The 23839-nt window shown below is 54.1% G+C and overlaps 2 protein-coding genes across 6 annotated transcripts in view; one reads left to right on the forward strand and one right to left on the reverse strand.

Moving 5' to 3' along the window:
• Positions 1–2977: 2977 nt before the first annotated feature.
• MIS18BP1 (MIS18 binding protein 1) lies at positions 2978–16293 on the forward strand. Of its 5 annotated transcripts, none has more exons than XM_062495876.1 (16): positions 2978–3277; positions 4595–4723; positions 4982–5493; positions 6251–6327; positions 6909–7039; positions 7944–8034; positions 8260–8426; positions 9054–9214; positions 9678–9786; positions 10494–11352; positions 12192–12361; positions 13642–13781; positions 14275–14423; positions 14960–15044; positions 15599–15641; positions 15793–16293. In XM_062495876.1, the coding sequence occupies exons 1-16, from the start codon at positions 3160–3162 to the stop codon at positions 15882–15884; spliced, it is 3033 nt and encodes a 1010-aa protein (XP_062351860.1). In that variant the 5' UTR covers positions 2978–3159; the 3' UTR covers positions 15885–16293. The 5 variants fall into 5 exon arrangements, 2 of the variants coding, with proteins under 2 accessions (XP_062351860.1, XP_062351859.1); XM_062495875.1 differs by having other exon boundaries at positions 3068–3277; positions 12192–12387; positions 13647–13781; positions 15599–15656; XR_009933323.1 differs by lacking the exons at positions 15599–15641; positions 15793–16293 and having other exon boundaries at positions 3068–3277; positions 14354–14423.
• Positions 16294–17324: 1031 nt separating this feature from the next.
• Positions 17325–23839, reverse strand: part of FANCM (FA complementation group M) — a 55718-nt gene continuing 49203 nt past the window's right edge. Inside the window, exons 17-24 of the mRNA XM_062495104.1 lie at positions 23172–23294; positions 22265–22421; positions 21307–21413; positions 20207–20743; positions 19428–19565; positions 19013–19328; positions 18222–18513; positions 17325–17474 (exon numbers count right to left, since the gene is read on the reverse strand). Coding sequence (XP_062351088.1) covers positions 17345–17474; positions 18222–18513; positions 19013–19328; positions 19428–19565; positions 20207–20743; positions 21307–21413; positions 22265–22421; positions 23172–23294 — 1800 coding nt within the window. The 3' untranslated portion in view covers positions 17325–17344. The remainder of the gene's footprint in view (positions 17475–18221; positions 18514–19012; positions 19329–19427; positions 19566–20206; positions 20744–21306; positions 21414–22264; positions 22422–23171; positions 23295–23839) is intronic.

A 23839-nucleotide genomic window follows, 5' to 3' on the forward strand; every position in this document is an offset into this window, starting at 1 on the left:
TGTATTTCTGCAAAAGAGCTGACCCCCCCCAAGGCAGGAACCTTCTGCATGGGTTTCACCTCCACTGGGAGCCAAAGGCTGGAAGGGGGCTTGGAAAACTCTTTACAATGCAATCATCCTCTGTGTCCCATGATTAATTATTTTATTTCCAGGAAGATTTTGATTAGCATCAACCACCTTCCCAAATAGAAGCAGCAGGACCCCCAGTTTTAGGTCCTTTCTGGCAACTGCTGAGATCCACTTGGATAAATCCCAATAAAATCCACTTCTCCCTTTTTAAACCCACAGCACAAGCAGCTGATGATGTTCAGAAGTCACTCAGAGGCCTTGAGCTAAATTTGCATTTGTTGTCTCCAGGTTCGCCTGCTCTGCCCCAGAACCACCCACACTCAACAAAAAACAAATTAACTCCTTTATCCTCAGCAGCTTTTCCTGCTTAGTCTGGATTAGTGTGTCTTCTCTGACTAATGGACCTAATCTCTTCCTTTGTGGAACAAAGGGCAAACAAGTTTAAAAAAGACTCAAGAAATGCTATTTATAGGAAAAAAAAGTATTTCTGCCAGAGGAGAAATTTAGACAGGACATTGGGAATTAGGAATTCCTGCCTGGGAAGGGGAAGGGCTGGAATTGCCAGAGCAGCTGTGGCTGCCCCTGGATCCCTGGCAGTGCCCAAGGCCAGGTTGGACATTGGGGTTGGAGCACCTGGGACAGTGGGAGGTGTCCCTACCTGTGGAATGGGATTTAAGGTCCCTTCCAACCCAAACCAGCCTGGGATTCCATTTGGGAAGCTCCACTGGCACCTGGTCACACAAACAAGAGGGGACCTGCTCAGCCATGCTAACAAATTTAGGAATTCTTACAAAACTTGAATGAATTCCACAGCTACCCAGGTGACACCCACAAATCTCACACACACTTTTGTTCCTGGAAAGAAGGAATTTCCCCCCACTAGACCTTCTGTGGATTATTTTTTGTTCCTGAAAGGAAGCACAGTGGTGGCTTCTGCAAATAACTGGAGCAGCCCGGGACAGTGGGAGGTGTCCCTGCCATGGCAGGGGTGGCACTGAAACAAAACAAGTTTTCTTTGCTTTTGATGATTTAGGCAAAAGCCGAGCAGAAAAAGGAGTTAAGAAACTATAAGAACACAAAGACAGCATGAAAAAAGGGAGCAAATTATAGATTGAATGGGGTTTTTTTTGTGCTTTGTAAGGACAAATGAACCAAATGAAACTGTACCATCTGTATTAAGTCAGTGCATCAGAAACCACAGTCAGACATTTAAGCGATGTGACACCCAAACACAGCTTTTCTTTGCTATCCCTGCTGCAACTTCTCTGTGTTCTCCAGCCCCATTCCTTCCTCAGCAGCACAGGAGCCAAGGCCAGTAGCAGATACCAGGAGGGGAAATCCAGAGATCCCTTCTGTTCTCTGGCCAGCTCACGGACCTTCCCCTGACACTCACCTGCCTCTGATCCGGACCCTGCATCCCTGGCGGTTCCTTCTCCTCAGCTCTTTGGAAGCCTGGTGAGCAGCAAGCACAGCTCCTCTCTGCTCTATTAACTGGGCTGCTAATTAGCACGTGCACCACCTGTAAAGAACCCAAAGTCTTCCATAATTGCAACAAGCCGCAAAGTAGCAAACAGGACCCCAAAACAACAACTTTTTTAAAACACAGGTGTTTATTATTAACAGGCACAGGCTGAAGTAATTTAATCCCCAGAGCTGAGTTCCAAACCCACCTGCTGGGACTAATTCAGGAATAGGACACACCTGATCCCACTGCAGCTGCTTTTAGCAGGGAGAACCAGGCTGCAGGCTACACCTGGGATGCTGATTTATCGTGTGTTTTTAATGCGTTGTTCAACTAACTTCCCCTGTTTCCGGCTCAAACTATGAATCCCTACCACAGAATCTTCCAGCCGGGACAGGCCCGAGCCTGCCAGGCCTGCAGAGCTCTAATTAAATCCATTATTTACCAGCTAAGAGCGCGCACTCACAGCCCCTCGCACAGCCCCGCACACTCACTCGGACCAGGCGTGCCCGGCCCCTCGCACCTCTCGTTATTCACCTCTCGTTATTCATCCCCTCAGCTCCTTCGAGCCCGTGCGGCCGCGCTCGGGGCTGGGGCAGCCGAGGTGCGCCTTCAGCCGTCCCCACCACCCCTCCCAGAAGCCGCTCTCCTGCCATCCCCCAGCACGCCAGAGAGGTTCCGGCGGGCTTAGGCTACGCCCCATGCAGCTTTTAAAGCGTTCTGGCCATGCCTGGGGAGCTCCTCCCGGCCCCGCCTCAGCCCCTCCCGCCTCAGCACCAACGGTCGCGGAGCCCGCCCACGTGCGGACCGAACCACCGCGCCGAGGAGAGGGGAGCTCAGGCGTAGCCCAGGCCTGCTGCCGCCTGCCTCAACGCCGTCTGGCGATGGCTCTATTTCTCGACACCTCCCGCAGCCCCGCGCGATGATCTCGGCCCGAAGTCGCCCCCTCCTCCTCCAATCAGCGGGTGCGGGGACTCAGCTCGAATCTGCGCGCGGGACGCCGTGAGGGCAGCGGGGCCGGTTCGGGAGCGCGGCCGGAGCGGCGGGGCCGGTCCGCAGCCATGAGGGGGCCGGGACCCACCCCCGGCCGCCGTGGAGCAGTTTGCGACATCGTCATGACCCCCAGCCGCCGCCGCTTCTGGGGAGAGCCGCCGCTCCGCTCGGTGTGCCTCAGCAGCATCCCCGCGGGGACGCTCACCCCGCTGAAGCAGCTCCTGAGGGCTCAGGGCAGGCTCGCATCGGGCCCGCAGCGTCGGCCCGGCCCCGACAGCCGGCCCAGGGTTGGCCCCGAGAGCCGGCCTGGCCCCGGCCCCGTCCCCGACAGCCGGCCCAGGGCTAGCCCCGAGAGCCGGCCTGGCCCCGGCCCCGTCCCCGACAGCCGGCCCAGGGCTGGCCCCGAGAGCCGGCCTGGCCCCGGCCCCGTCCCCGACAGCCGGCCCAGGGCTAGCCCCGAGAGCCGGCCTGGCCCCGGCCCCGTCCCCGACAGCTGGCCCGGGCCCGTCTCCCAGCAGCGGCCGAACCTCCAGGACTACCCCGATCTCCGAGCCGGGCCCGGTGCCGAGCGGCCGCCGAAGCGCCGCGCTCCGGAGCCGCCCGAGCAGGAGTCGCCGGTGAAGATCTTCCAGCGGATGAAGGCGCGGTCGGAGCAGCAGCGCAGGGTCGCCACCGACGTGATCCTGAGCCCCGCGGCCAAGCAGCGCTGGGCCGGCACGGCCCGGGCCGGGAGCAGCGCCCAGCCGGGACGAGGTGAGTTCCACATGCCCTCGGTGACCCCATGACAATGGTTTGTTTGCCTTCGGAATACTTGGAATAAAAAGCACAGAGCTGTAAATATGAGTTTAGATCGTGGAACTTTCAGGCGTCTTGTGCTGCAGTAAGTGATATTCCTGATTTTCATATTCTCCTAAGCATTTTAATTCTTTGTTTACACTAGTCCACAGTCTCAAATGACAGGAATTATTAATAGTTCATTTTGCCAAACGGTTTTGATTATTTTGGAATACGCTGAAGTCACATGTTGATAGGAAAGAGCTCTCAATGCTGCTGCCAATTGCCTTAATCCTTCATCCTTGGAAGGCCCATGGGGAGGACAAAGCCCCTTGACACCAACACCCATCAGTCCAGAGCCTGAGCACACTTGGGAAGCAATTATTGTTTCACAGCTTCTCTAGAAAAGCTGCCTCAGTTGTGAACATTTTCCCTCTGTGTCCCACTCATGGCTCTTTCAGGATCTGGAGAAACAGCCAGAGCACCTTGGTGGGTGTCAGAACCACTGGCACCAGCACTGGTTGCACCCTAGATGGCTGGGATTAAAAAAAAAGTTGGATGTTGAGGTTTGTTTAGTGCTGAAATGTGTCTGTAGCAGTGCTGATGTCTCTGCCTTGCTCTGTATCATAGAGGATTCCCTTCCTTTGGGTTTCCTCCCTCCCTGCCTCAGTCTGGCTCTAACTGTTCCCTCTCTTGTGTTCATGGGTGGGCTTGACCTGTGCAACACCTTCAAAACCACTTTATAACCAAAAAAGTCAAAACAAATTACTGTAACTATTCCCTGCAGTCCCTGCAGAGAAGAGGAAGGTTCATGGGACATTGCTTGGGGTTTGACATCCCACTGGGGCATTTTCCTGGGCTCTCCCTGCTAGCTTTAGCTTTAATGTTTTTATCCATGACATGGTGAGATGCAGGGCACCCTCAGCAGGTTTTCAGCTGACTCCAAGCTGGATGTGACCCTTTTTTTACAATGAGGGTGGGCAGGCCCTGGCACAGGGTGGAATTCCCAGAGCAGCTGTGGCTGCTCCTGGATCCCTGGCAGTGCCCAAGGCCAGGTTGGACATTGGGCTTGGAGCACCTGGGACAGTGGGAGGTGTCCCTGCCATGGCAGGGGTGGGATGAAGTGGGATTTAATGTCCTTTCCCACCCAAATCTTTCTGGGATTCTGTGGTGTTTCTTATTAAATAAAAAGCATGCAAAAAAATCATATTGCTCCTCCACTCCCCATGAAAATGCTTTTGTTCCCCAAATTGAAAGAGGGTTCTGAGGTTTTTTTTTTGTCTGGTTATTTTCCAGAGGCAGTTTGCCCTCAGGATCCTGGGATGGAGCCCCTGGCAGTACTCCCTGCAGAGCCTCCCGTGGTGGAAACCCCCCAGAAGTTCTTCCTGCGGGTGAAGTGGCAGCTGCAGCAGCAGAGGCACAGAGGTACTGGGGGTGCTCTGGAGAACACAAAGGTCCTCCAGGCAGAGAACCAGGGAATTGCTGAGCTTGGGAAAGCCCTCTGAGACCATCAGGTCCAACTGTTCCCCCAGCACTGCCCCGTGTCCCCAGGTGTCACATCCACAGGGCTCTTAAATCCTAACTGGCATGGGGACACCCCCACCCCCCAGGCAGCCTGTTTATTTGCTTAAATGTCCCTAATTTCTTTTTTATTATTATTTTTTTTTCCTTTAAATGCTACAGCACCTTCAACCCAAACCCAGCAAACCCCAAATCCAAACCCTCCTTCCACAAATGTGGTGAATCCTTCAGTGCAGCCTGCTTGTGCTGAGCAGCCAGGGAATGAGGCTGCAGAGGATGTGGACTCTGATAAGGATGATGTGGATGTTTTCCTGGTGGAATCTATAGAAGTGGATGCTGATGGAGAAATGTCTCTAAGTACAGTGGCTACTCCTTTGCAAGTAAACTCCACCCCTTGTGAAAATGGGGATCAGGTAGAAGGAAGGTGGAGAAATGGAGAAGCAACACATACAGAGCTTGATGAAGACAGGAGAGGGTTGCAGGCCACTAAAAATCCAGCTTCTCCAGCAGTGGAACAGGCAGCAGAGACTAATCCTGAAAAGCCCTCTGAGCACTTGTGTAGCATCATGCTCTGCTCTCCAGTCCACATTCCAAGGAATCAGAAGCTGGCAGAAGACCCCAAGGTCCCTTTGGATAAACCTACAGATCAACCTGCTGGCAAAGCACAGAAAGAGGTGGGAGAAAATAATCCTTTAGGGAAAATAAGATTCCTCTGGGCTGATAGCTCAAAGTTACTCTTTTTCTTGTCAAAAGCAAGGAACATTCAGAAGAGAATAAGCTGCTATCCCATTGGATTTTACCAGTACATTTTCCCTTGCAAAGGGTTGATTTTTTTCCATACTCCACGATGTTCAGGGTTTGGGGATTTTGTGTAAAAGAAGCGCTTTTGGTTTAGTGTGCACAAGCCATGGTGTGATCATGGGCCCTGCCTGCTCAGATCCAGGGAGGAGAGACCTTTCCCAGCTGGGCATGAATCCATCCAGGAATGTGCCCTGCTGATGGGGAGGGGAAAGGCTTGGCTTTCCTGTGGAACATCCAGGCTCCTCTGAATTGAACCGGAGCAGAATTTTTTCCTAGGAGAGCAGTGTGCAGCCTGCAACATTCCTCCCTTCTGAATAAATCCCAGGAAAGCAGTGAGGCATCTCTGGGGTTCCCTGGGAACCTGGCACAAACACCTGCCCCAGGCTTGGGTTTCCCTTGGTCCCTGGGGACATCAAGGGACTTGTTCTGTTGTCCCTCACCATGGCCAAGAGTGTTTGTTGTGTTTCCTGAATCAAACCAAGTTACCTTCAGGACAAAGCCAAGGATCAGATATCCTCCAATATTCTAGATTTGTAGCTTAGAAGATGTTTTTTGTAATTAGATCTGATCACTGAGGGTGCTGGCTAATAAATGATTTATTTTCTTTTTTGTTTTTTTCCTTTGGAACAGAAAGTCATCTGCCTGAGCAGCTGGAGAATTAAAGTGCTGACTGGAAACACAGCAATCTGTGTGGAAGGGAAAAGGAAGTAAGAACCAGTTTATTCTTTTAATACAAAGTAAACCATAGACACCAAACCCCAGGTAATGGTGCACAGCTTAAAGTGCTTGATCAAGGAAAAGACAATTCCTTTGTGTGGGCAGGAGAGGAAGAGCCAGCATCTGGTGAAATAATTTCAGAGTCCTGTGCTGAGATGATCAGAAAGCTTCAGAGGAATAAATCAAAAGCTCTGGACAGTTTGGGTTGGGAGGGATCCATGCAGCCCCACCCCTGCCATGGCAGGGTCACCTCCCACTGTCCCAGGCTGCTCCATGCCCCATCCCATCCCAGCTGGGCTGCTGTCACAAGCTGCCTTCGGTGCAGCTGCTGTCCTGTGAGTGACCCCTGCAGTGTGACACGTTCAGTGTGTCCCCTGCCCCAGGGTCAGGCGAGGCAGAGCCCTGTCAGTTCCAGGCTAAGAGAGGAAAACCGAGCCCAGAGCACATCCTGCCAGCACCCGAATCCCTCAGAAAACAGGGATCACCACTGCTCCCTCATGGAGTGTCAGCATGCCAGCCTGGAATCCCTTCTGGAAGTGATTTCTGTGGTTGCTGTTGTGTCTTTCACCAGGGACATGAAGCAGGTGTTGTGGCACAGCAGCGCCATCACGGAGCGCCTCACTAACAACCAGGTGAAAAGCTCCACGGGTGCTGTGTACCTGCTGCAGGGCAAGATAGACTCAGCTGCCATGAGGAGGGAAGGTGAGCTGCTGATCCTGAGTGCCTGGCAAATTACACACTGTTCCAGCTTGGTTTGGAGCATGTGGGATGTGTAAGGAAATGGGATTTCCATGCAGATGGAAATATAGGATTTGTTCTCTTCTCCTTGTTCTGTGTGCTCCTCTGGCAATGAGCTGCTTGTCAGTGCTCACAGGCAGCTCTGAGGACACAAAGATATTCTGTGGCATAGGTGGAATAAATACTTGGGATTTTGGAATATCCTGAGTTGGGACCCACAGGGACCATTGATCCAGCCCCTGTCCCTGCTCAGATCCCCCCCAACAATCCCACCCTGGCCATCCCAAATACTCCTGGAGCTCTGGCAGCCCCGGGGCCGTGCCCATTCCCTGGGGAGAGCCTGGGCAGTGCCAGCAGCCTCTGGGGGAGGGAAGAACCTTTCCCAAAATCCAGCCTGACCCCCTCACCCCCTTCCAGCTCCAGCCCTTCCCTCAATATTGCTTCCCCGAACACAGGTGTGCCCCAGGTGTGTGGCACCATTTTTTACCAAACACACCCTCACTGTTGGCTCTTTCAAAGATGTGTCTGTGGTTTCAGTCTTTCCTCCTCACTTGCAGCACTGGGCTCCCTGCTGATAAATACCTGATCTGGCTGCTCTCCGACTTGAAGATTTTATTATTTGCTTTGCTAAGAACTTACATTTGTTTCTATTTAAATATTCTGAGAGGCAAAAGTAGCAGCATAAGGCTTGTGAGCAGAGTGGCTCTAGTGCTGCAGAGGTTTCCTAGGCCCAAGAGTGACTGGGGTGTGCTAGATGGAATTCTCTGGGTCAGTTGCTCTGGTGTTTGGGTTTAGGAGGCTCTGGGGGGGTTCTTGAGTCCCCTGAGGGGTCCAGACCTGCTGTTCATGCCCCCTGTGCTCCCCTCAGGCTTCTCCTACCGCTTCACCAAGAAGTTCACCTTTGGCTTCTTCAGAAGGTGGAAGGAATACGTGGAGGAGTTTCTTGAGGAAAGGAGGAGGTAATTCCTTTGGAGATTCTCTATCAATGCAGTGTTGTAAGCGTTCAATGAGACTTTGCTGTTTGAGGACGTTACACCAGAGGAGTGTGACATGTTTTAGATGTGGGCATGAAGCCACTTTGCTGTGCTGGGCTCCTGCCCACCAGGACTTCACATCTTCACTGTTTGTTAAAGAACAACTTCCTCAGTGGTTATTATTCCTTGTCTCAAATTCCAAACCATTAGGAAGGAACGAATTCCACGAGGTAGCAGTGGGGAAGAAAATGAAGAGAATGACTCCATGGGGGGAACTGATGTGTCGGAAACTGCAGGAGGCTCAGTGAGGAACGCAAGGAAACCTGCACTGAGGAACTCCACCTATGAGGTATCACCAGGGAATGATGAGAACCTCTGTGAGTATTTAACCATCCTTCATTTGGTAAAGACACCTGGGGTGGCTGCAGTGGGTTGTGGGAAGGTTCATTATGATGGTTGTGTTTCCAGGAAATGGCTGCAAAGCTCTAAAAGCCCCCTGGTTTGGCTGAGCCTTCGAGTGCAGTCCCTGCCTTGCCATGGGACTCAACTCAGACTTTTTCTGGGGTCTTTGCCCAATGGGCCTTTCCCACACCCTTTTGTGCTGGGATCAGGTTTCCTTCCTAGCACTGTAAAAGCTTTTCCACTTACATCATTCCCATTTATTTTCCACTCTTATTTGTCTCAGTGAGCAGCTGTTCCATGTGACAACTTTATATCATTCTCCCTGCTCAAATGACTTTCACAGTATTTATAACTTTCTAAATGAAGTAAAAGTAAGACGTTCCCAACAGTAAATGTTATAATTTGTAAGATTCTTACTTCCGTCCTGTTTTTTCTATCACAATGCTTTGAAAGTAACAACTTTGGCTATGTTTTACATTTGCCTTGTAGTCCATTTTAAACACAGCCTTGTTCCTGTGCTCGTGACATGTGCAAAACTGAATTTTCCATGCAGTATTTGGGACAAAACTCTTCTTTGTTTGGGCTTTTTTTTCCCCCTGAAGTCGTAACACCAAAGGACAGATCCAGGAATGACTCCAGGGTCTACACTCGCAGCGGGCGCCTCATCAAACCCCCCCTGAACTTCTGGTGTGGGCAGAGGGAGTTTGTGGATCGGAACCTGAATGTCACCATAGAAAATGGGGGGGTGGATTATCTGAGCCTGGTAAGATCCTCTGAAGTGTGACTTAAATGGGATTATCAACCATGGGCAGGTGGGCAACAAGGATGGGTGCAGCTCTTAGAGGTACCTGAAGAAGAAGGAAATCTTGGAAACATGACCAAAATATTGGAAAACACACTAAGAGAGAGTCTTGTGTCCATATTATCAGATAATTGTGGTCTCTAAATCTGACATAATGGGGAACTGTTTCTGGAAGGAAAAGTAGGGGTTTTTTGAAGGGTAATGGTACCAGACAGGAATTTGGTGAGGTCCCACCTCAAATCCTGGGGTCAGTTCTGGGTCCTTCGCTGCAAGAGAGACTCTGAGGAAGGGGACATTTCCACAGAAGGGGACAGAGCTGGGAAGGGGCTGGAGCCCCAGGAGCAGCTGAAGGAGCTGGGAAAGGGGCTCAGCCTGGAGAAAAGGAGATTAAATTAGCTTTAGAGTCAACTGTTTTATTTTGAAGATGTTTAGCAGTGAAAAACCCAAAGGAAAGACCAGTTTCATGTCCAAGAAGGAAAAAAAAAAGGAAGATGTGAAGACAACAGAGGAAATGCCAAAAAGCCACAGTAAAGGTAAAAGCTAAACATTTTTCTCTATTTTTAAGTTACTAATGGAATCAGTGGGATTGTGAGTAGGTGCTGGAGAAGTAAGGTTGGGTCTGTTAATGCAAAGAAATTATTCAAATATTTTAATGATCAACTGCTTTTTCTCTGAAGAATCACCAGAGTAGCATTCATGTGGAGTTTACCAGCTCCAAACAAGAACTGTGTGTGTAAATCACTTTATTAATTACATAACAGGAACACAGGGATTTCATTCTGGAAACTGAAATGGAGGGATTTGGACCTTTTGGAGTTCAGAAATCCAGTGACCTGGGGACCTGGCTTTGCTTTTTAATGTGGATGAAAGAAATGAAATGTTGGCCAAAAAAAAAAATCCATTAACAGAGTTTTTAATAAACATTTGGTTTTAGTAGAATTTGGGCGGTGACAGAAGCGCAAATGTAAATATACATATAAATATAAAGCCTAAATATAAATATAAAGCAGAAGTTTCTCTCTTAAAGCAGCTGCAATGTTTCCTGCAGAAAAGCTCTCTGGAGCATGAGCAGAGCTTTGGGGATGTGCCTGCTCAGTAGAGTTTCGGGGAGCCCTTGAGAGCAGCTGTGAGTTTGTAGTTTGGCAGGTAAAGCTCTGGCAGGGGGTGCAGATCCCTGTGCTGCAAGCACAGCAGGACCCACCCTGCACCCCCTGAGGGGCTCTGGCTCCCTCTGTTCCAGGGAAAAGCAGGGGCAGAGGAGCCACTTCCAGAGGAGGATCCCGATCCACTGGCAGCAGGAAGGACGGGCGCTTCCTTTCGGATGAGGAGGAGAACGATCATGGCATCAGGGAAACGAAATCCCAGCTCCCTGGCAGGGGGAATTCCTCAAACACCAAGGTGTTGAACAAACACGGCAGCAGAGCCCCGGGGGCAGCACAGAGAGCAGCAGGCTCCGGAGAGCTGAGCATGTACGAGCAGGGCTACAGGAGCTCCCTCAGGTCAGCCAAGCAGCACCTCCCAGGAAAGGAGAGGGTTCTCCTCGCCCAGGAACCCTCAGACCAGGATGAGGAGGAGCAGTCCAGTGAGGACACCCCACTGCTGATCAAGAGGAAAAATAAATCTGTATTAAAGCTGGAGTCTCAGAACTGGAAACCTTGCCCTGGCTCTAAAAGCTCCTGGGATGATGCGAGCAAGTCCTGTGGCCAAAGGACAGGAAAGCCCTCCCAGAATGTGCTGGTGAGGCTGAGTGGGCCCGAGTCCAGTGACGAGTCCAAGTCCCCTCCTGAAGGGAGAACATCTTCTGAGTCCAGTGCTTCCCTTCTGCCTGCCCAGGCCAGGAGGGCACAGGGCAGAACCAGCCCTGCCAGGCACCAGCTCGAGTCTGACTCCGAGTCCAACACCAGGAAGGAGGAATTTCCCAGGAAGGACAGGGGTGCCAGAGCGTCCCAGATAAAAACACGCAGCGGAGTCTCCAGCAGTGCCGGGGCTTCAGCAGCGAAACCGAGACAGCACGAGAGGGCAAAGAGGCAGAAATCTCTGGAGCTTTTTCCAAGGACAGCTGATGCTTGGTCTGAGAAGGAATTGCAGAAGCTGCACAGGTAAGGGCTCGTTCTGTGTTCAGAGGGAAAAGTTTCCCTCAGGCTTCAGGAGAGATTGAATGGTCTGGATTGGGGGTTTTCAGATTCGTGATTTCCCAGGATTCTTTTGTGTTTTAATTCCCTATTAGAAATATTCCCTATTTAATTTCTTATTTCTCTATTTTTATTCCCTCATAGTAATTGGAGTTATTATCCCCTATTAATTTTCTTCACAAATGAAACATCAGTACGATATGGTGAAGACCACTGGTGAGAGGGAGCAGGTTCCCTCCCCAGATTGCAGTAAACGGGTTAACAAGGACAGGTTTCTGTGAGCAAGTTTGGTAAGGGCAGGTTAACTGCAAGGGTGTTTAATCAATCCATCATCCAATTACTTCACCACTGGGCAGTATTTAATAGGCACTTTGAGTGTAAAAAAGCCATGTTTGGTTTAGTTCTTTAGATGAGCAGGAGCTCAGGTCTAGGGGGACCTGTGCAAGTGAGCAGGAAATGTCTCTTGTGACACATCTGTCAGCTGAAGGCGTTTAAATAAATTTGCCTGTTCTGAAGAGAAGACAACACAGGATCACAGAACAGTTTGGGTTGGAGGGTCCTTAAATCCCACCCATCCTTAAATCCCACCTCCCACTGTCCCAAGCTGCTCCAACCCCAGTGTCCAACCTGGCCTCGGGAGCCAGGGCCAGCCACAGCTGCTCTGGGCAACAACAGGCCAGAGCCAAGAGTGCCTCAGTCGCAGCCCGGGCGCTCTCCTGCAGGTGGCAGGGCTGTGCCCCAGACCCGTGTCACCCGTGTCACCCGCTGCCCTCCCTGCTGACGCCGTGCCCGTGCTGTCCTGGCAGGGCCATTGCGGCGTTCCCCAAACACAGGAGTGGCTTCTGGCAGGACGTGGCCATGGCCGTGGGGTCCCGCTCGGCCCAGGAGTGCCAGGAGAAGTACCTGGAGGAGCAGCAGGGGAAAGGCTCCAAACAGCAGCCCAAGAAAACCACATCAGGAAAACCTGAGCGGAGAGGTACCAGCATCTTGTTTGTGGGAGTTGTGTGGTTGGTAAATAATTGGGATTCAAACACTGAGGGGCTGGAGTGTGTCCAGGGAAGGGAACAGAGCTGGGGAAGGGGCTGGGCCCCAGTAGAGGCTGAGGGAGCTGGGAAAGGGGCTGGAGAGTTCCTGAGGGAGCTGGGAAGGGGCTGAGCCTGGAGAAAAGGAAGCTCAGGGGGGACCTTGTGGCTCTGCACAACTCCCTGGCAGGAGGGGACAGCCGGGGGGGGGTTTGGGATTTGGGATGTGCTGCAGGGAACAGGGACAGGAGCAGAGGGAACGGCCTCAGGCTGGGCCAGGGCAGGCTCAGGGTGGCCACAGCAGGAATTTCCCCATGGAAAGGGTGCTCAGGGATTGGAAGTGCCCAGGGAGGTTTGGAGTGCCCATCCCTGGAAGGATTTAAAAGCCCTGTGCATGTGGCACTTGGGGATGTGGGGCAGTGGTGGCCCAGGCAATGCTGGGGCTGCGAGGGCTTTTCCAGCCTCACCAGTTGTGGTTCTATGGGGTAAATCCACAAGAGCACATCAGGGTGTGACAGTGAGCCAGGTCACCTTCTGGTGTGCAGGCTGAAGGATGTCATGAGTGACTGAGGTGACAAGAGGGGAAAGGTTCTTTGTAGAGTTTTCCAGTTTTTGGCATGAGGGGAAGACTTTCACTGGCCTGGACCCCTCAGGGCAAAGAGCTCTTGACATCCTGAGAGGTTCCTGGAGGCCCAGCAAGTCCTGAGCTGCTTGCAGAGCTCTGCCCAAATGGGATTTGGGTCCCTGGATGCCCAAAGGAGTCAGCACAGCCCAGTCCATTCTCTGGTGTTTGCCATCCCCATGCTGCAGCTTCTTCTGGGGACTGGATTAGGTTAGGGTTTGCCTTGGATACAAGTTGAGCTGAGCATTCCCTGAGCCTGGCTTCAGTGGAAGTGTCTCTGAGCAGCAGGGCCTTTGTTTGAGCCTTGGTGCCTCCTGACACAGGGACACACCTGTAGGTTTGCTCCCTGAAGGCACGTGTGAGCCCAGCTGTGTCCCAGTCACAATGAACTGTGAGCCTGCAGTGGCTGTGGGGGGCTCTGCTGTGCCCCTCCCCTGAGGATGGAGTGGGGAAACTGCTTCGGAGAGCAAAAACTGGGTGAGATCTCAAAAGGATCTTAAAAAGCTCTGAGAGATTTCACCAGGGGAGGGACTGGGCTGTGGCACTGACTGCAGGCAGTGAATTTTAAGCCCGTGGCCGCTGCCTGAGACAGTCCCTGTTTGGGTCCTGCAGATAAGAAGGAGGCGGTGATCACTGCCAAGGTGGGCACCCTCAGACGGAAGCAGCAGATGAGGGAGTTCCTGGAGCAGCTGCCCAAGGACAACCACGAGGATGTCTTCACTGCCACGCCCTTCCAGAGGAGGAAGGTCCAGGTAAACCTGGGACAGAAGCCCCTGTGGGACTGCTCTCCTGGCTGTGCCAGGGGCTCCTGTTCCACCGATAAAATCCTGGGGATCTGTGGGAAGAGGCTTCTTTCTGTCACTGCTGTAGCAGCCGTGGGCTGGTGGCAGTGAGGAGGTTGGACGAGGTGGGAGGATCCTCTGAATGGTGACGGCACCCCTTGAGTAATTCCCTTCTGAGCAGTCCTGGCCAGCTTGGAGCATGGGATTGTAACCAGAAATGACTTTCTGAGGGTGTGGCAGCACCAAAATTCCCCAGCCAAGTGCTGGGCAGGGTCTGGAAGGGCACTTGGAGCAAGGTTGGGGGTGTTGGGGTCACGTGCAGTTCTGGGCCCAGGGCTGGGGCTGTGCCTCAGCAGAGACGTGGGGCAGTCAGATGCAGGGCAGGGAGGAAGGGGAGGGATGGCTGAGAGCAGGGAGAGGCGGCCCAGGCTCAGGTTCTGACGGCTCTGAGGTGGCTCTGCAGCTGCCAGCGCTGCAAGGGAGCCGGGACGAGGACACGGAGGATTTCACGCTGTCAGAATTCCCACTCACCCCCTCCTCAGGGCTCCTTCCCTCCGTGAAAACCCCGCAGTGTGAGCACATCAGCCCGGGAATGCTGGTCCCCATCAACAGGTAGGAGCTCCTCCACAGTCCTCTGCAAGCCTTGGCATTGCCCCCAAATCCCTTTTTGTCTCTGAGAAAGGTGCAGGGCAGCTGGGACAGCAGCTCGCTTCCAGCCACTCTTGCTGGGGCAAAGCTCATTCCTCTGGAAGAAGAGCTCCATGCGCTCAGCTCCATGCGGGCAGCAGAGCCAACGCTGGCAGCTCCTGCTCCCAGCCCTGGGAATGGGCCTGGCTTGGGCTTCAGCCTCAGCAGAGCCTTCAGTCCTGCTCTGCTCAAGAACTGGAGCCAGCGGGGCTTTGTCTAATGGACTTGGGCTGGCACTGGGAAGGGGACGAGGCTTTGTGTGATCCCTGCCCTGGGATTTGCATCCCACGACGCAGCCCAGCTCCTCCAGATGAGCTGCCGTGTTCAATTACCCAACAGCAGTTCCTGCTGGCCCTGCTCCTTCCCTGTGGCAGCTGGAGCCCTGTGGGGTCCGAGGCTGCATCCCAAGGGTTCCATGGCAGCGTTCTGGCCCCACTGAGCTCTGCTCCCTTGTGTCCCAGGAACGACTACGACCGGCACGTGTTCCGCATGCAGAGGAACACGCGGAGCAGCAGAGGCACCTGGGACAAGCTCAAGAAGAGATCGGTAATGCTGCTTTCCTGGGACTCTGCCCGCTTCCACCTGGGCCAGAAAGAATCCTGGGATCACAGCCCCCTCGCCTGTGTGCGCTGGATGGAAAATGGGAACCCTCCCTGGGTTTGGTGTCTGCTGCTGTGGAAACGAGTTCCTTTGGGACAAGGGAGCTCTTTATTGTCAGGATTAACTCCATTGCTTTTGGTCACGATTTGGAATTGCTTTGGAATTCCACGATCTTTAGGTTTTTGTTAAATTCTTCTGAGCAGTGGGAAAAGGAGCAAGAATCATATAGCCATAAAATATCCTGAGAACCCGTAAAGGCCCCACAAGGATCATCCAGTCCAACTCCTAATAGTGACCATAAGTCACCTTGTATCCCAGCTCCTGAATTTAGCTATCAATTCCTCCGCTCTCCCAGCCTCTGCAGCTCCTTTGGCTTTTCCACACAACCCTTGTGCTTCGGCCTGTGGTTCAGGGAAAGCAGTTGTGGAAATTCTGGGACGTGGGGACCCTGAGCTGGTGCCAGCCCTGGCTGAGCCTCTTTCCTTCCTTCCCTCCTTCAGGCCAGAGCTGCGCCCGGGACGCCGGCTTCCTGCAGAACCAAGAGTGAGTACTCCCAGCTCCTCCTCCTTGTTTCCAGCTCCTTCCCTTCCTTCTCCACCACCACGAGCTGTGTCCATCAGCCCATTGCTCTCTGAACCTCCTCTGCCCCCGTTTCCCACGGGGCCAGCCCTGATGATCCCTGTTTTTATTGCAGGAGTGAGCCCAGACCGCGTGGTGGGGAAGCTCTTCACAGCTGAGACTCCAGGCTCATCCAGTGAGGAGGAGGATTTATACTTTTCCATGTGATGGACTTTGTGGATGTGTTGCTCAGCACTTCAGGTTCAGAGCACAGAGGTTGTGCTGCCCCTGTGGGAGGGAATGCTGGAATGATGAGTTCAATTTGGAAAAGCTGCCCTGCTGTGATTTTATGTGGTTTAACCCCATTCCTCCCCTGCCAGCAATGCTTGGCTTTTCCATGTGTACAAAGTGGCACTTCCATGTCCAGGCTCCTCTCCGTGTCTCCTTTCTCCTGGGAAGGAGGAATGTACATAGCTACCAATGATGGCCAAGTTCTGATCCATTTTAGCTAAAATAACTTCTGGGCTATGGCTGTAATAAACTCAGGTGCAGTCTGGAAGGAACTGAAATTGCTTTTTAATTTACTTTAGGGAGAGCTTGAATTGTTACATTTCCTTAATGTAATAAACAAGGACAACCTTTTTTTACTCTCTGGTTACTCAGAGTTGTTGTGGGGAGCAGAATGCAGGAGCTCTCCAGCTTGGAATAGGGCCTGCAAGGCTTCATCCTGGGAAGGGACCTGAAATCCCATCCCACCCCTGCCACGGCAGGGACACCTCCCACTGTCCCAGGTGCTCCAAGCCCAATGTCCAACCTGGCCTTGGGCACTGCCAGGGATCCAGGGGCAGCCACAGCTGCTCTGGGAATTTCAGCCCAGCCCCTCCCCACCCTCCAAGCCAGGAATTCCTTCCCAATATCCCACCCAAATATCCTCTTTTCCAACTTGAAGCCTTTCCCTGTGTCCTGTCCCTCCATCCCTTGTCCCCAGTCCCTCTCCAGCTCTCCTGGAGCCCCTTTGGGCTCGGAGCTCTCCCTGGATCCTTCTCCTGCCCAGGTGAACATTCCCAGCTCTCCCAGCCTGGCTCCAGAGCAGTTCCAGCCCTGGAGCAGCTCCGGAGCTTCTCTGGACTTTCTCCAGGGCTGGGGCAGCTCTGCAGGTGAGGTCTCACCTGAGCACAGGGGCAGATTCTGGTGAGGGTGGCTGACCCCGGCTGCTCAGGACCGCTCCTGCTCCAGGGATTGATTTCTCCCCGTCCCAGCCTCTTCCCGGGCCGTGCTGATCGGGAATACCGATCCCGATCCTTTTCCAGCTGGTGGCAGCAGAGGCTGGCGAAGGATCCGGCACCAAGGAGCGGGGAAGGCGCTGCCTCGGGGCTGCCAGAGCCCCACCTGTGTCCCGGGAACACCGGGCACTTCCCTTTTGAAAGCGGGAAACACGGGGGCACCAGCGCTGCAGTGACGGCAGGAGCTGCTGGCGGCTTCCTCGCCATCACTCCCCAAAGCTTTGCCGAAGTACTCGAGCCATTGTTGTGGTTCTTACAGGAATTCGGGATGCTCTCCCGCGGGGGGACCCTGGGGAACACGGGGCAGTGCAGCTCCCACACCCGAGGTTTGACAAATGTTTATTTCCATAATTTACATCCAATCCCGACTGGGTAAAGTGCAGTGCAGGGCCCGCAGTGCCGAGCTCAGCTCTTGCCCTTGGCGGGCAGCGGCTGAGGCAGCAGCTGGAGGTCGAAGTCGTGGCGCAGGAACCGATGGAGCTCCTCGGCCTGGGGTCGGCTCAGCCGCGCCCCCGCCGCCAGCGCCGGCACCGAGCTGCAAGAGAGGGACGGGAGGAGCCCTGGATGGGGCAGCACCGGGAGTCCAGGACGGGGCAGCACTGGGATTCTGGGATGGGGCAGCACCGGGAGTCCGGGATGGGGCAGCACCGGGATTCTGGGACGGGGCAGCACCGGGATTCGGGGATGGGGCAGCACCGGGAGTCTGGGATGGGGCAGCACCGGGAGTCTGGGATGGGGCAGCACCGGGATTCGGGGACGGGGCAGCACCGGGATTCGGGGATGGGGCAGCACCGGGAGTCTGGGATGGGGCAGCACCGGGATTCGGGGATGGGGCAGCACCGGGAGTCTGGGATGGGGCAGCACCGGGATTCGGGGACGGGGCAGCACCGGGAGTCCGGGATGGGGCAGCACCGGGAGTCCGGGATGGGGCAGCCCTAGGAGCCCCTGGAGCCCGGGATGGGGCAGCACCGGGAGCTGCTGCAGTCACCTCTGCAAAGTTGCCCGAGGCATGGCAGCACACCTGAGCAGTGAAAACAGGGAATACCAGCGGGAGAGAACTGGATGTGTAAAGAGCTGAGATGGGACAGGAAAGGCTCCTGGCACGAGGCTGGGAAAGGCTCTTCCTAAGCTGCTATCCCAGCAGGAAAGGTGCAGGAAGGAGTTCCCTGAGCAGAGAACGCGGCAGGAAAGGTGCAGGAAGGCTCTCCCTGGCTCCAGGGGAGGAGGAGGAGGAGTGGAAGGCCGGGCCCTGGAGCCCCTGCCAGCCCTGTGCTGCTGTTACCTGTTGGCCACGGCTGCGATGGAGCCGAAGGAGTGGCAGAGGTTGAGGGCAGCTCCGTAGCTGAGGTTGGGAATGCTCAGGTAGAAGTTGAGGATGTGCTGCCGGTGCCCCTCTGGCTCCGTGGGCACCTGGATGGCAGCGTCCTTCCTGTGCTCCAGCAGAGCCAGGTCCTTCAGCAAAGCTGCAGTTTCCTCCTGGCAGGAGCTGAAGAGGATCTTTATTCCAGCCTGGACCAAGGCTGAGAGCACTCCATCATAGTACTGAGTCCTCTGGGAAAGCCGGGATATTTCTCCTGAGGAGGGGATGTACAGGAAGGCAAGACTCTGTTAATGTCTGGTGGAATCATTTCATTGCAGTTTGGATTTCTGGACTGAAACAAATACCTGTGCATGGATCAAATTGTGCTTGTTCCTGACGTGAATCCCGCAGTGGTTTGGGTTGGGAGGGACCTTAAATCCCATCCCATCCCATCCCATCCCATCCCATCCCATCCCATCCCATCCCATCCCATCCCATCCCATCACATTATCCCATCCCATCCCTTTATCCCATCCCATTATCCCATCCCATCCCATCCCATCCCATCCCAGGGACCCCTCCCACTGTCCCAGGCTGCTCCAATCCCAATGTCCAACCTGGCCTTGGACACTTCCAGAGATCCAGGAGCAGCCACAGCTTCTCTATGAATTCCATCCCAGCCCCTCCCCACCCTCCCAGCCAGGAATTCCCAATTCCCAATCTCCCATCCATCCCTGTGCCCAGTCAGAGCAGGGCATCCCGGCAGCACCCACCTGACCTGACCCTGTCTGTCTCCACAATCACACAGATCCTCTCGAAGATGCCCTGCAGGCGCTGCAGCCTCTGGCTGAGTTTATTCCTGTTCCCGGGGCTCTGCAGCTCGGACTGGAGCAGCCTGTCCACACCCAGGCGGTTGCTGACGATGTAATCGCTGGAGCCCAGGGAGCAAACCTGCACCCGGAGCCCGTGCACGGCCCGCAGGCACGAGATCACCTCCAGCCCCGAGCTGATCTCCCGGCTGTCCGCCAGGATGCACAGGGAAGGGCTCTGCTCCCCAGGAACTCGGGAATTCCCAGCCAGGGAAGGGCTCTGCTCCCCAGGAACTCGGGAATTCCCAGCCAGGGAAGGGCTCTGCTCCCCAGGAACTCGGGAATTCCCAGCCAGGGAAGGGCTCTGCTCCCCAGGAACTCGGGAATTCCCAGCCAGGGAAGGGCTCTGCTCCCCAGGAACTCGGGAATTCCCAGCCTGGGCTGAGGAAGGGTTTGGGACTGCAGGATGGTCTGAGCCTGAGCTGCTCCCGTGGGTCTTCTTCAAAGAGCTGAACATCTGTGAGTGTTGAAAATGACAGATCATGGAGGATTTAGATCAAATCAATAAAAGGCTGTTTTGCAATATCAATACTTTCAGATTGGCATTTTAATCCCTGTATGTCTGAGCTGAGCTGATTATCCCAGAGTTTGGATGACAAAAGCAGCAGCTTTCACCTAAGAAGTTCAACAAAACCTGGATCCTGTAAAGGACAGAGAACAAGAACCCAACCTCAGGGAGGTGCTGAAAGCACAGAATTCAGACAGTGAACCAGGATTTTCTAACTACAAACCCAAAGAATCAGTGGACGCTGCTGTTCCACACAGATCCACCATCCTCCATCACTGTCGGACCCAAGGGAGAATCTAATCCCAGCTTTTATTTGTTCCTAAAATACTCCAGGTTACCCTGGGAGTACAAAGCTTCTAGCAGCAAAGGAAAGGGAGATGGTTCCTGGAAGTGTCTAAGGCCAGGCTGAGCATGGAAGCTGTCCCTGCCCATGGCAGGGGTGCAGTGGGATGGGCTTTAAGGTCCCTTCCAACCCAAACCATTCCACAATTCCATGATTCCCTGACTCCTGCTGCTGAAAGCCCTCAGGACCACCCTGGCACAGGAATTCTGTCCCACAGGGAATCTCCCTGCGTTCCCTGAGCACTGACCTGACCAGCAGCCTGCAGATCCATGCTCCTGCAGCCAGATCCAGCTGGGGGGATGGATGTGCTCCTGCCTGGATGCTCCTGGGGAACATCCAGCACCCCAGACTCTGAAGTTTCCAAGCCCAGCAGCCTCTGTGTGTCCTGCCCCCCAGCCTGAGGAGCTGTGGTTCCCCCAGCCCTGCTCCTTGGCTGTGCAGAGGGGGCTGAGGGCAGGGCCTTGGGGAGCTGCCCCTTTCCCTGCCCCGCTGCCAGGGGCTTCTCCCTGCTGGCTCCTGGCTCCTCCTCGCTGGAGTCACTCAGGACAACAATTCGGGATGGTTTCCTCCTCTGCCCCGGGGCAGGAGCGTTCCCTCCCAGCCTGGCCTGCTCCAGCCTCCTCCTGCGCCGGGTCAGGTACCGGCTCCTGCTGCTGGGACCCTCCATGAGCAGATCCAAATTCACACACTCTTCCTCCTCACTGCAGCCGCTCTGAGCCTCCTCCTCCTCCTCATCTCCCACACAGAAACTGTCCTCAGCATAAGCTGAATCTTGTTCAGGAATCTGGGGGAAAAACAAGACCCAGGAAGTTTTGGAAAACTGCAAAGGTTTTGCTGCTCCTTGCCAGAAGGGCCCTTGGCTTACCCAGCCACCCCCACACAAATAATGGGGTGAGGGGCTGGAATCCCACCCAGTGCCACCCCTGGATGGGCAGGGACACCTCCCACTGTCCCAGGTGCTCCAAGCCCAATGTCCAACCTGGCCTTGGGCACTGCCAGGGATCCAGGGGCAGCCACAGCTGCTCTGGCAATTCCAGCCCAGCCAGGAATTCCCAATTCACAAGATCCCATCCAGCCCTGCCCTCTGGCAGTGGGAATCATTCCCTGTGTCCTGTCCCTCCATCCCCTGTCCCCAGTCCCTCTCCAGCTCTCCTGGAGCCCCTTCAGGCCCTGGAAGAGGCTCTGAGGTTTCCCCAGTTCCTTCCGTTCTCCGGGCTGAAGTTTTGTGCTGGAATTTGTAATTGTAATTTTGGTAACTTGTACCAAAAAAAGGCTGTAACTGCTCTTGAACATCCTTGTGGTCCCCCAAGGGAACTCCCCAAGGAGAGGAGCCCCTGCCCTTCCCACCTGGGAGAAAATGGCCGAGGGGTTGAATTCCCGATGGACCATTCTGTATCTGCTGCCCAGGGCGGGGCTGCGCACGGAGCTCAGGTAAACTCCCCTCATCTCAGTGTCTGCAACAAACAAGAGGAAAAGGAATTCAGGATTAATACTGAGAGAAGTTTTAATTCATAACTGTTATACTGTGTTTTCCATACTCTTTTACAGTCTCTAAAGAATCTGCATTTCCCAAAGCAAAAATCTGCAATTCTCCAGCCGTCTCTGGAAATTCCAAAGGCCAGGATGAAGGCTTTAAGATGAAGGAGGGCAGGGATGGATGGGATGTTGGGAATTGGGAATTCCTGGCTGGGCTGGAATTGCCAGAGCAGCTGTGGCTGCCCCTGGATCCCTGGCAGTGCCCAAGGCCAGGTTGGACATTGGGCTTGGAGCACCTGGGACAGTGGGAGGTGTCCCTGCCATGGCAGGGGTGGAACTGGGTGGGATTTGAGGTCCCTCCCAATCCAAACCAGTCTGGGACTCCAAGTGTACCCAGCCTGTATCATGAAAGCTGCCGTTCAATCCCAGAATATCCTGAGCTGGGAGTGACCCCCAGGATCATCCCTGTCCCTGCTCAGATCCCCCCCAACAATCCCACCCTGGCCATCCCAAACACTCCTGGAGCTCTGGCAGCCCCGGGGCCGTGCCCATTCCCTGGGGAGAGCCTGGGCAGTGCCAGCAGCCTCTGGGGGAGGGAAGAACCTTTCCCAAAATCCAGCCTGAGCCTGCCTGGCCCAGCTCCAGCCCTTCCCTCAGGATGCAGCAGGTTTCCCAGAGCCCTGGATGTCATGGCAGGAACAGCTCCTGGGGTGAGGAGGTGATTGCCGGGGTGAGGAGCTCACTGCTCCCAGCTCCCACCCAGGGATGCTCTGGGATACTTTGGGATGCCCTGGGATTCTCTGGGATGCTCTGGGAATTCCCCACTCACCATTGAGGGCCTCTGTGGGCTCCCCCTCATCATTGAGGAACTGGGCCAGGGATGGGCTCAGCTCCTCCCCGGCGCTGTCGCTCTCATCTGACGAGATCCCCTCAGCATCCAGCTGGGACAGCTCGGCCTCCTCGTCCAGGAACTGCCTGCCTGCAGCCTGCACACACCACAGCAATGAGAGCCCAGCCTCTAATTAACCAACACTGCCCTGGCTCCTCTGCCCCAGCCCCTCCGCAGCTCTGCTCAGTGAAACCACAGCCATGAATACTGAAGAGCTTTTTAGCCTCAGTAATTCTGGTGCTGCCTCCATCAGCCCTGCTGAAGTGAAAAATACTGAGATTTAACATTTGGGGTTGAGGACCATTGGTGCCTGAATGTTCACGGGTGAGGCCATCAGTGGGGATCATTCATATGAGCAAGCAGCCCAATACTGCTGATGATGATAATGAAAAGAATAATAATATACAATTCCAGAATACCCTCATCTGGAAGGGATTCACATGAATAGAATAGAATAGAATAGAATAGAATAGAATAGAATAGAATAGATGTGATTCTGTGATATAAGGTGATATTAGGTGATGATATAATGTAATGTAATACAATAGAATTTTGTTATAATATTTTTACAATAATTTGTTATATTATTCTGCTATTATTATTATAATTATTCTTGTTGTTATTTTCCTCTGGACATAACCCTGATCTCTCAGGGCTGACTCCTCCTGGGGTGTCCCTGGAGTTTCCCTCCCAGCTGCTCTGGTGTCCCTGCTGTCCCCCAGCCCTGCATTCCCAGATTCCAGCTCCAGCATTTGCCAGGAGCAGCTGTGGGACAGCAGAGTCCCAGCCCCACGTTCCAGCTGCAATTCCAGCTGTTCCAAAGCTGAACTCCAGCAGTGCCACCCACCTTGGCTGTGCCAGCACTCCTGAGGCGCTGCCGCTTGGCTCCTCCTGCCTGGGGCCTGGCCCTGGCTCTGGAGCTGCTCCTGTCCCTCTGGAAGTCCCCACTGTCCTCACTGGATGTGTCTGACTGCAAAGGGAACGCTCAGAGTGAGCAGGGACAGCACAGGGAATTCCATACAGTCACCAGTCACAGCCTGCTGGGGGTGGGAAGGGACCTAAGGCTCTTCCAGTGCCACCCCTGCCTTGGGTTTTAGCTTTGATATTTTCCAGAATCTCTGCTGCCTGGTGTGTAACTCTGGAACTTCATGTTGGTGTTGGTGAGTTCTGTTCACAGGGTGGTTGGACACAACAATCCCTTCCCAGCTGGAGAATCAAGGACACCCAGTACCCAAAAACCAGAAACAACAGAAAGGGAAAGGGGAAAAGGGGAAAAGGGGAAAAGGGGAAAAGGGGAAAAGGGGAAAAGGGGAAAAGGGGAAAAGGGGAAAAGGGGAAAAGGGGAAAAGGGGAAAAGGGGAAAAGGGGAAAAGGGGAAAAGGGGAAAAGGAAAAGCCAGGGGCTGAGACTCCATAGCCTGGGGCTGTGGTTGGATAATTGACCCCAGGATGAACCAAAACTCCTAAAAGTGTAAAACTCGTGACCAGGATCCATCTTGGGTTTGATTTGGGTGTA

The sequence above is a fragment of the Cinclus cinclus genome, chromosome 6 (genome assembly GCF_963662255.1).
Source record: "Cinclus cinclus chromosome 6, bCinCin1.1, whole genome shotgun sequence".
Taxonomy (NCBI): Eukaryota; Metazoa; Chordata; class Aves; order Passeriformes; family Cinclidae; genus Cinclus; species Cinclus cinclus.

Coding starts and splice junctions, on each gene's coding strand:
- MIS18BP1 (XM_062495875.1), top strand. CDS start 3,160: ATGAAGGCGCGGTCGGAGCAGCAGCGCAGGGTCGCCACCGACGTGATC. Junction 9,215..9,677: donor GGGTGGATTATCTGAGCCTG/GTAAGATCCTCT, acceptor TTTATTTTGAAG/ATGTTTAGCAGTGAAAAACC. Junction 14,424..14,959: donor ATGCTGGTCCCCATCAACAG/GTAGGAGCTCCT, acceptor CTTGTGTCCCAG/GAACGACTACGACCGGCACG.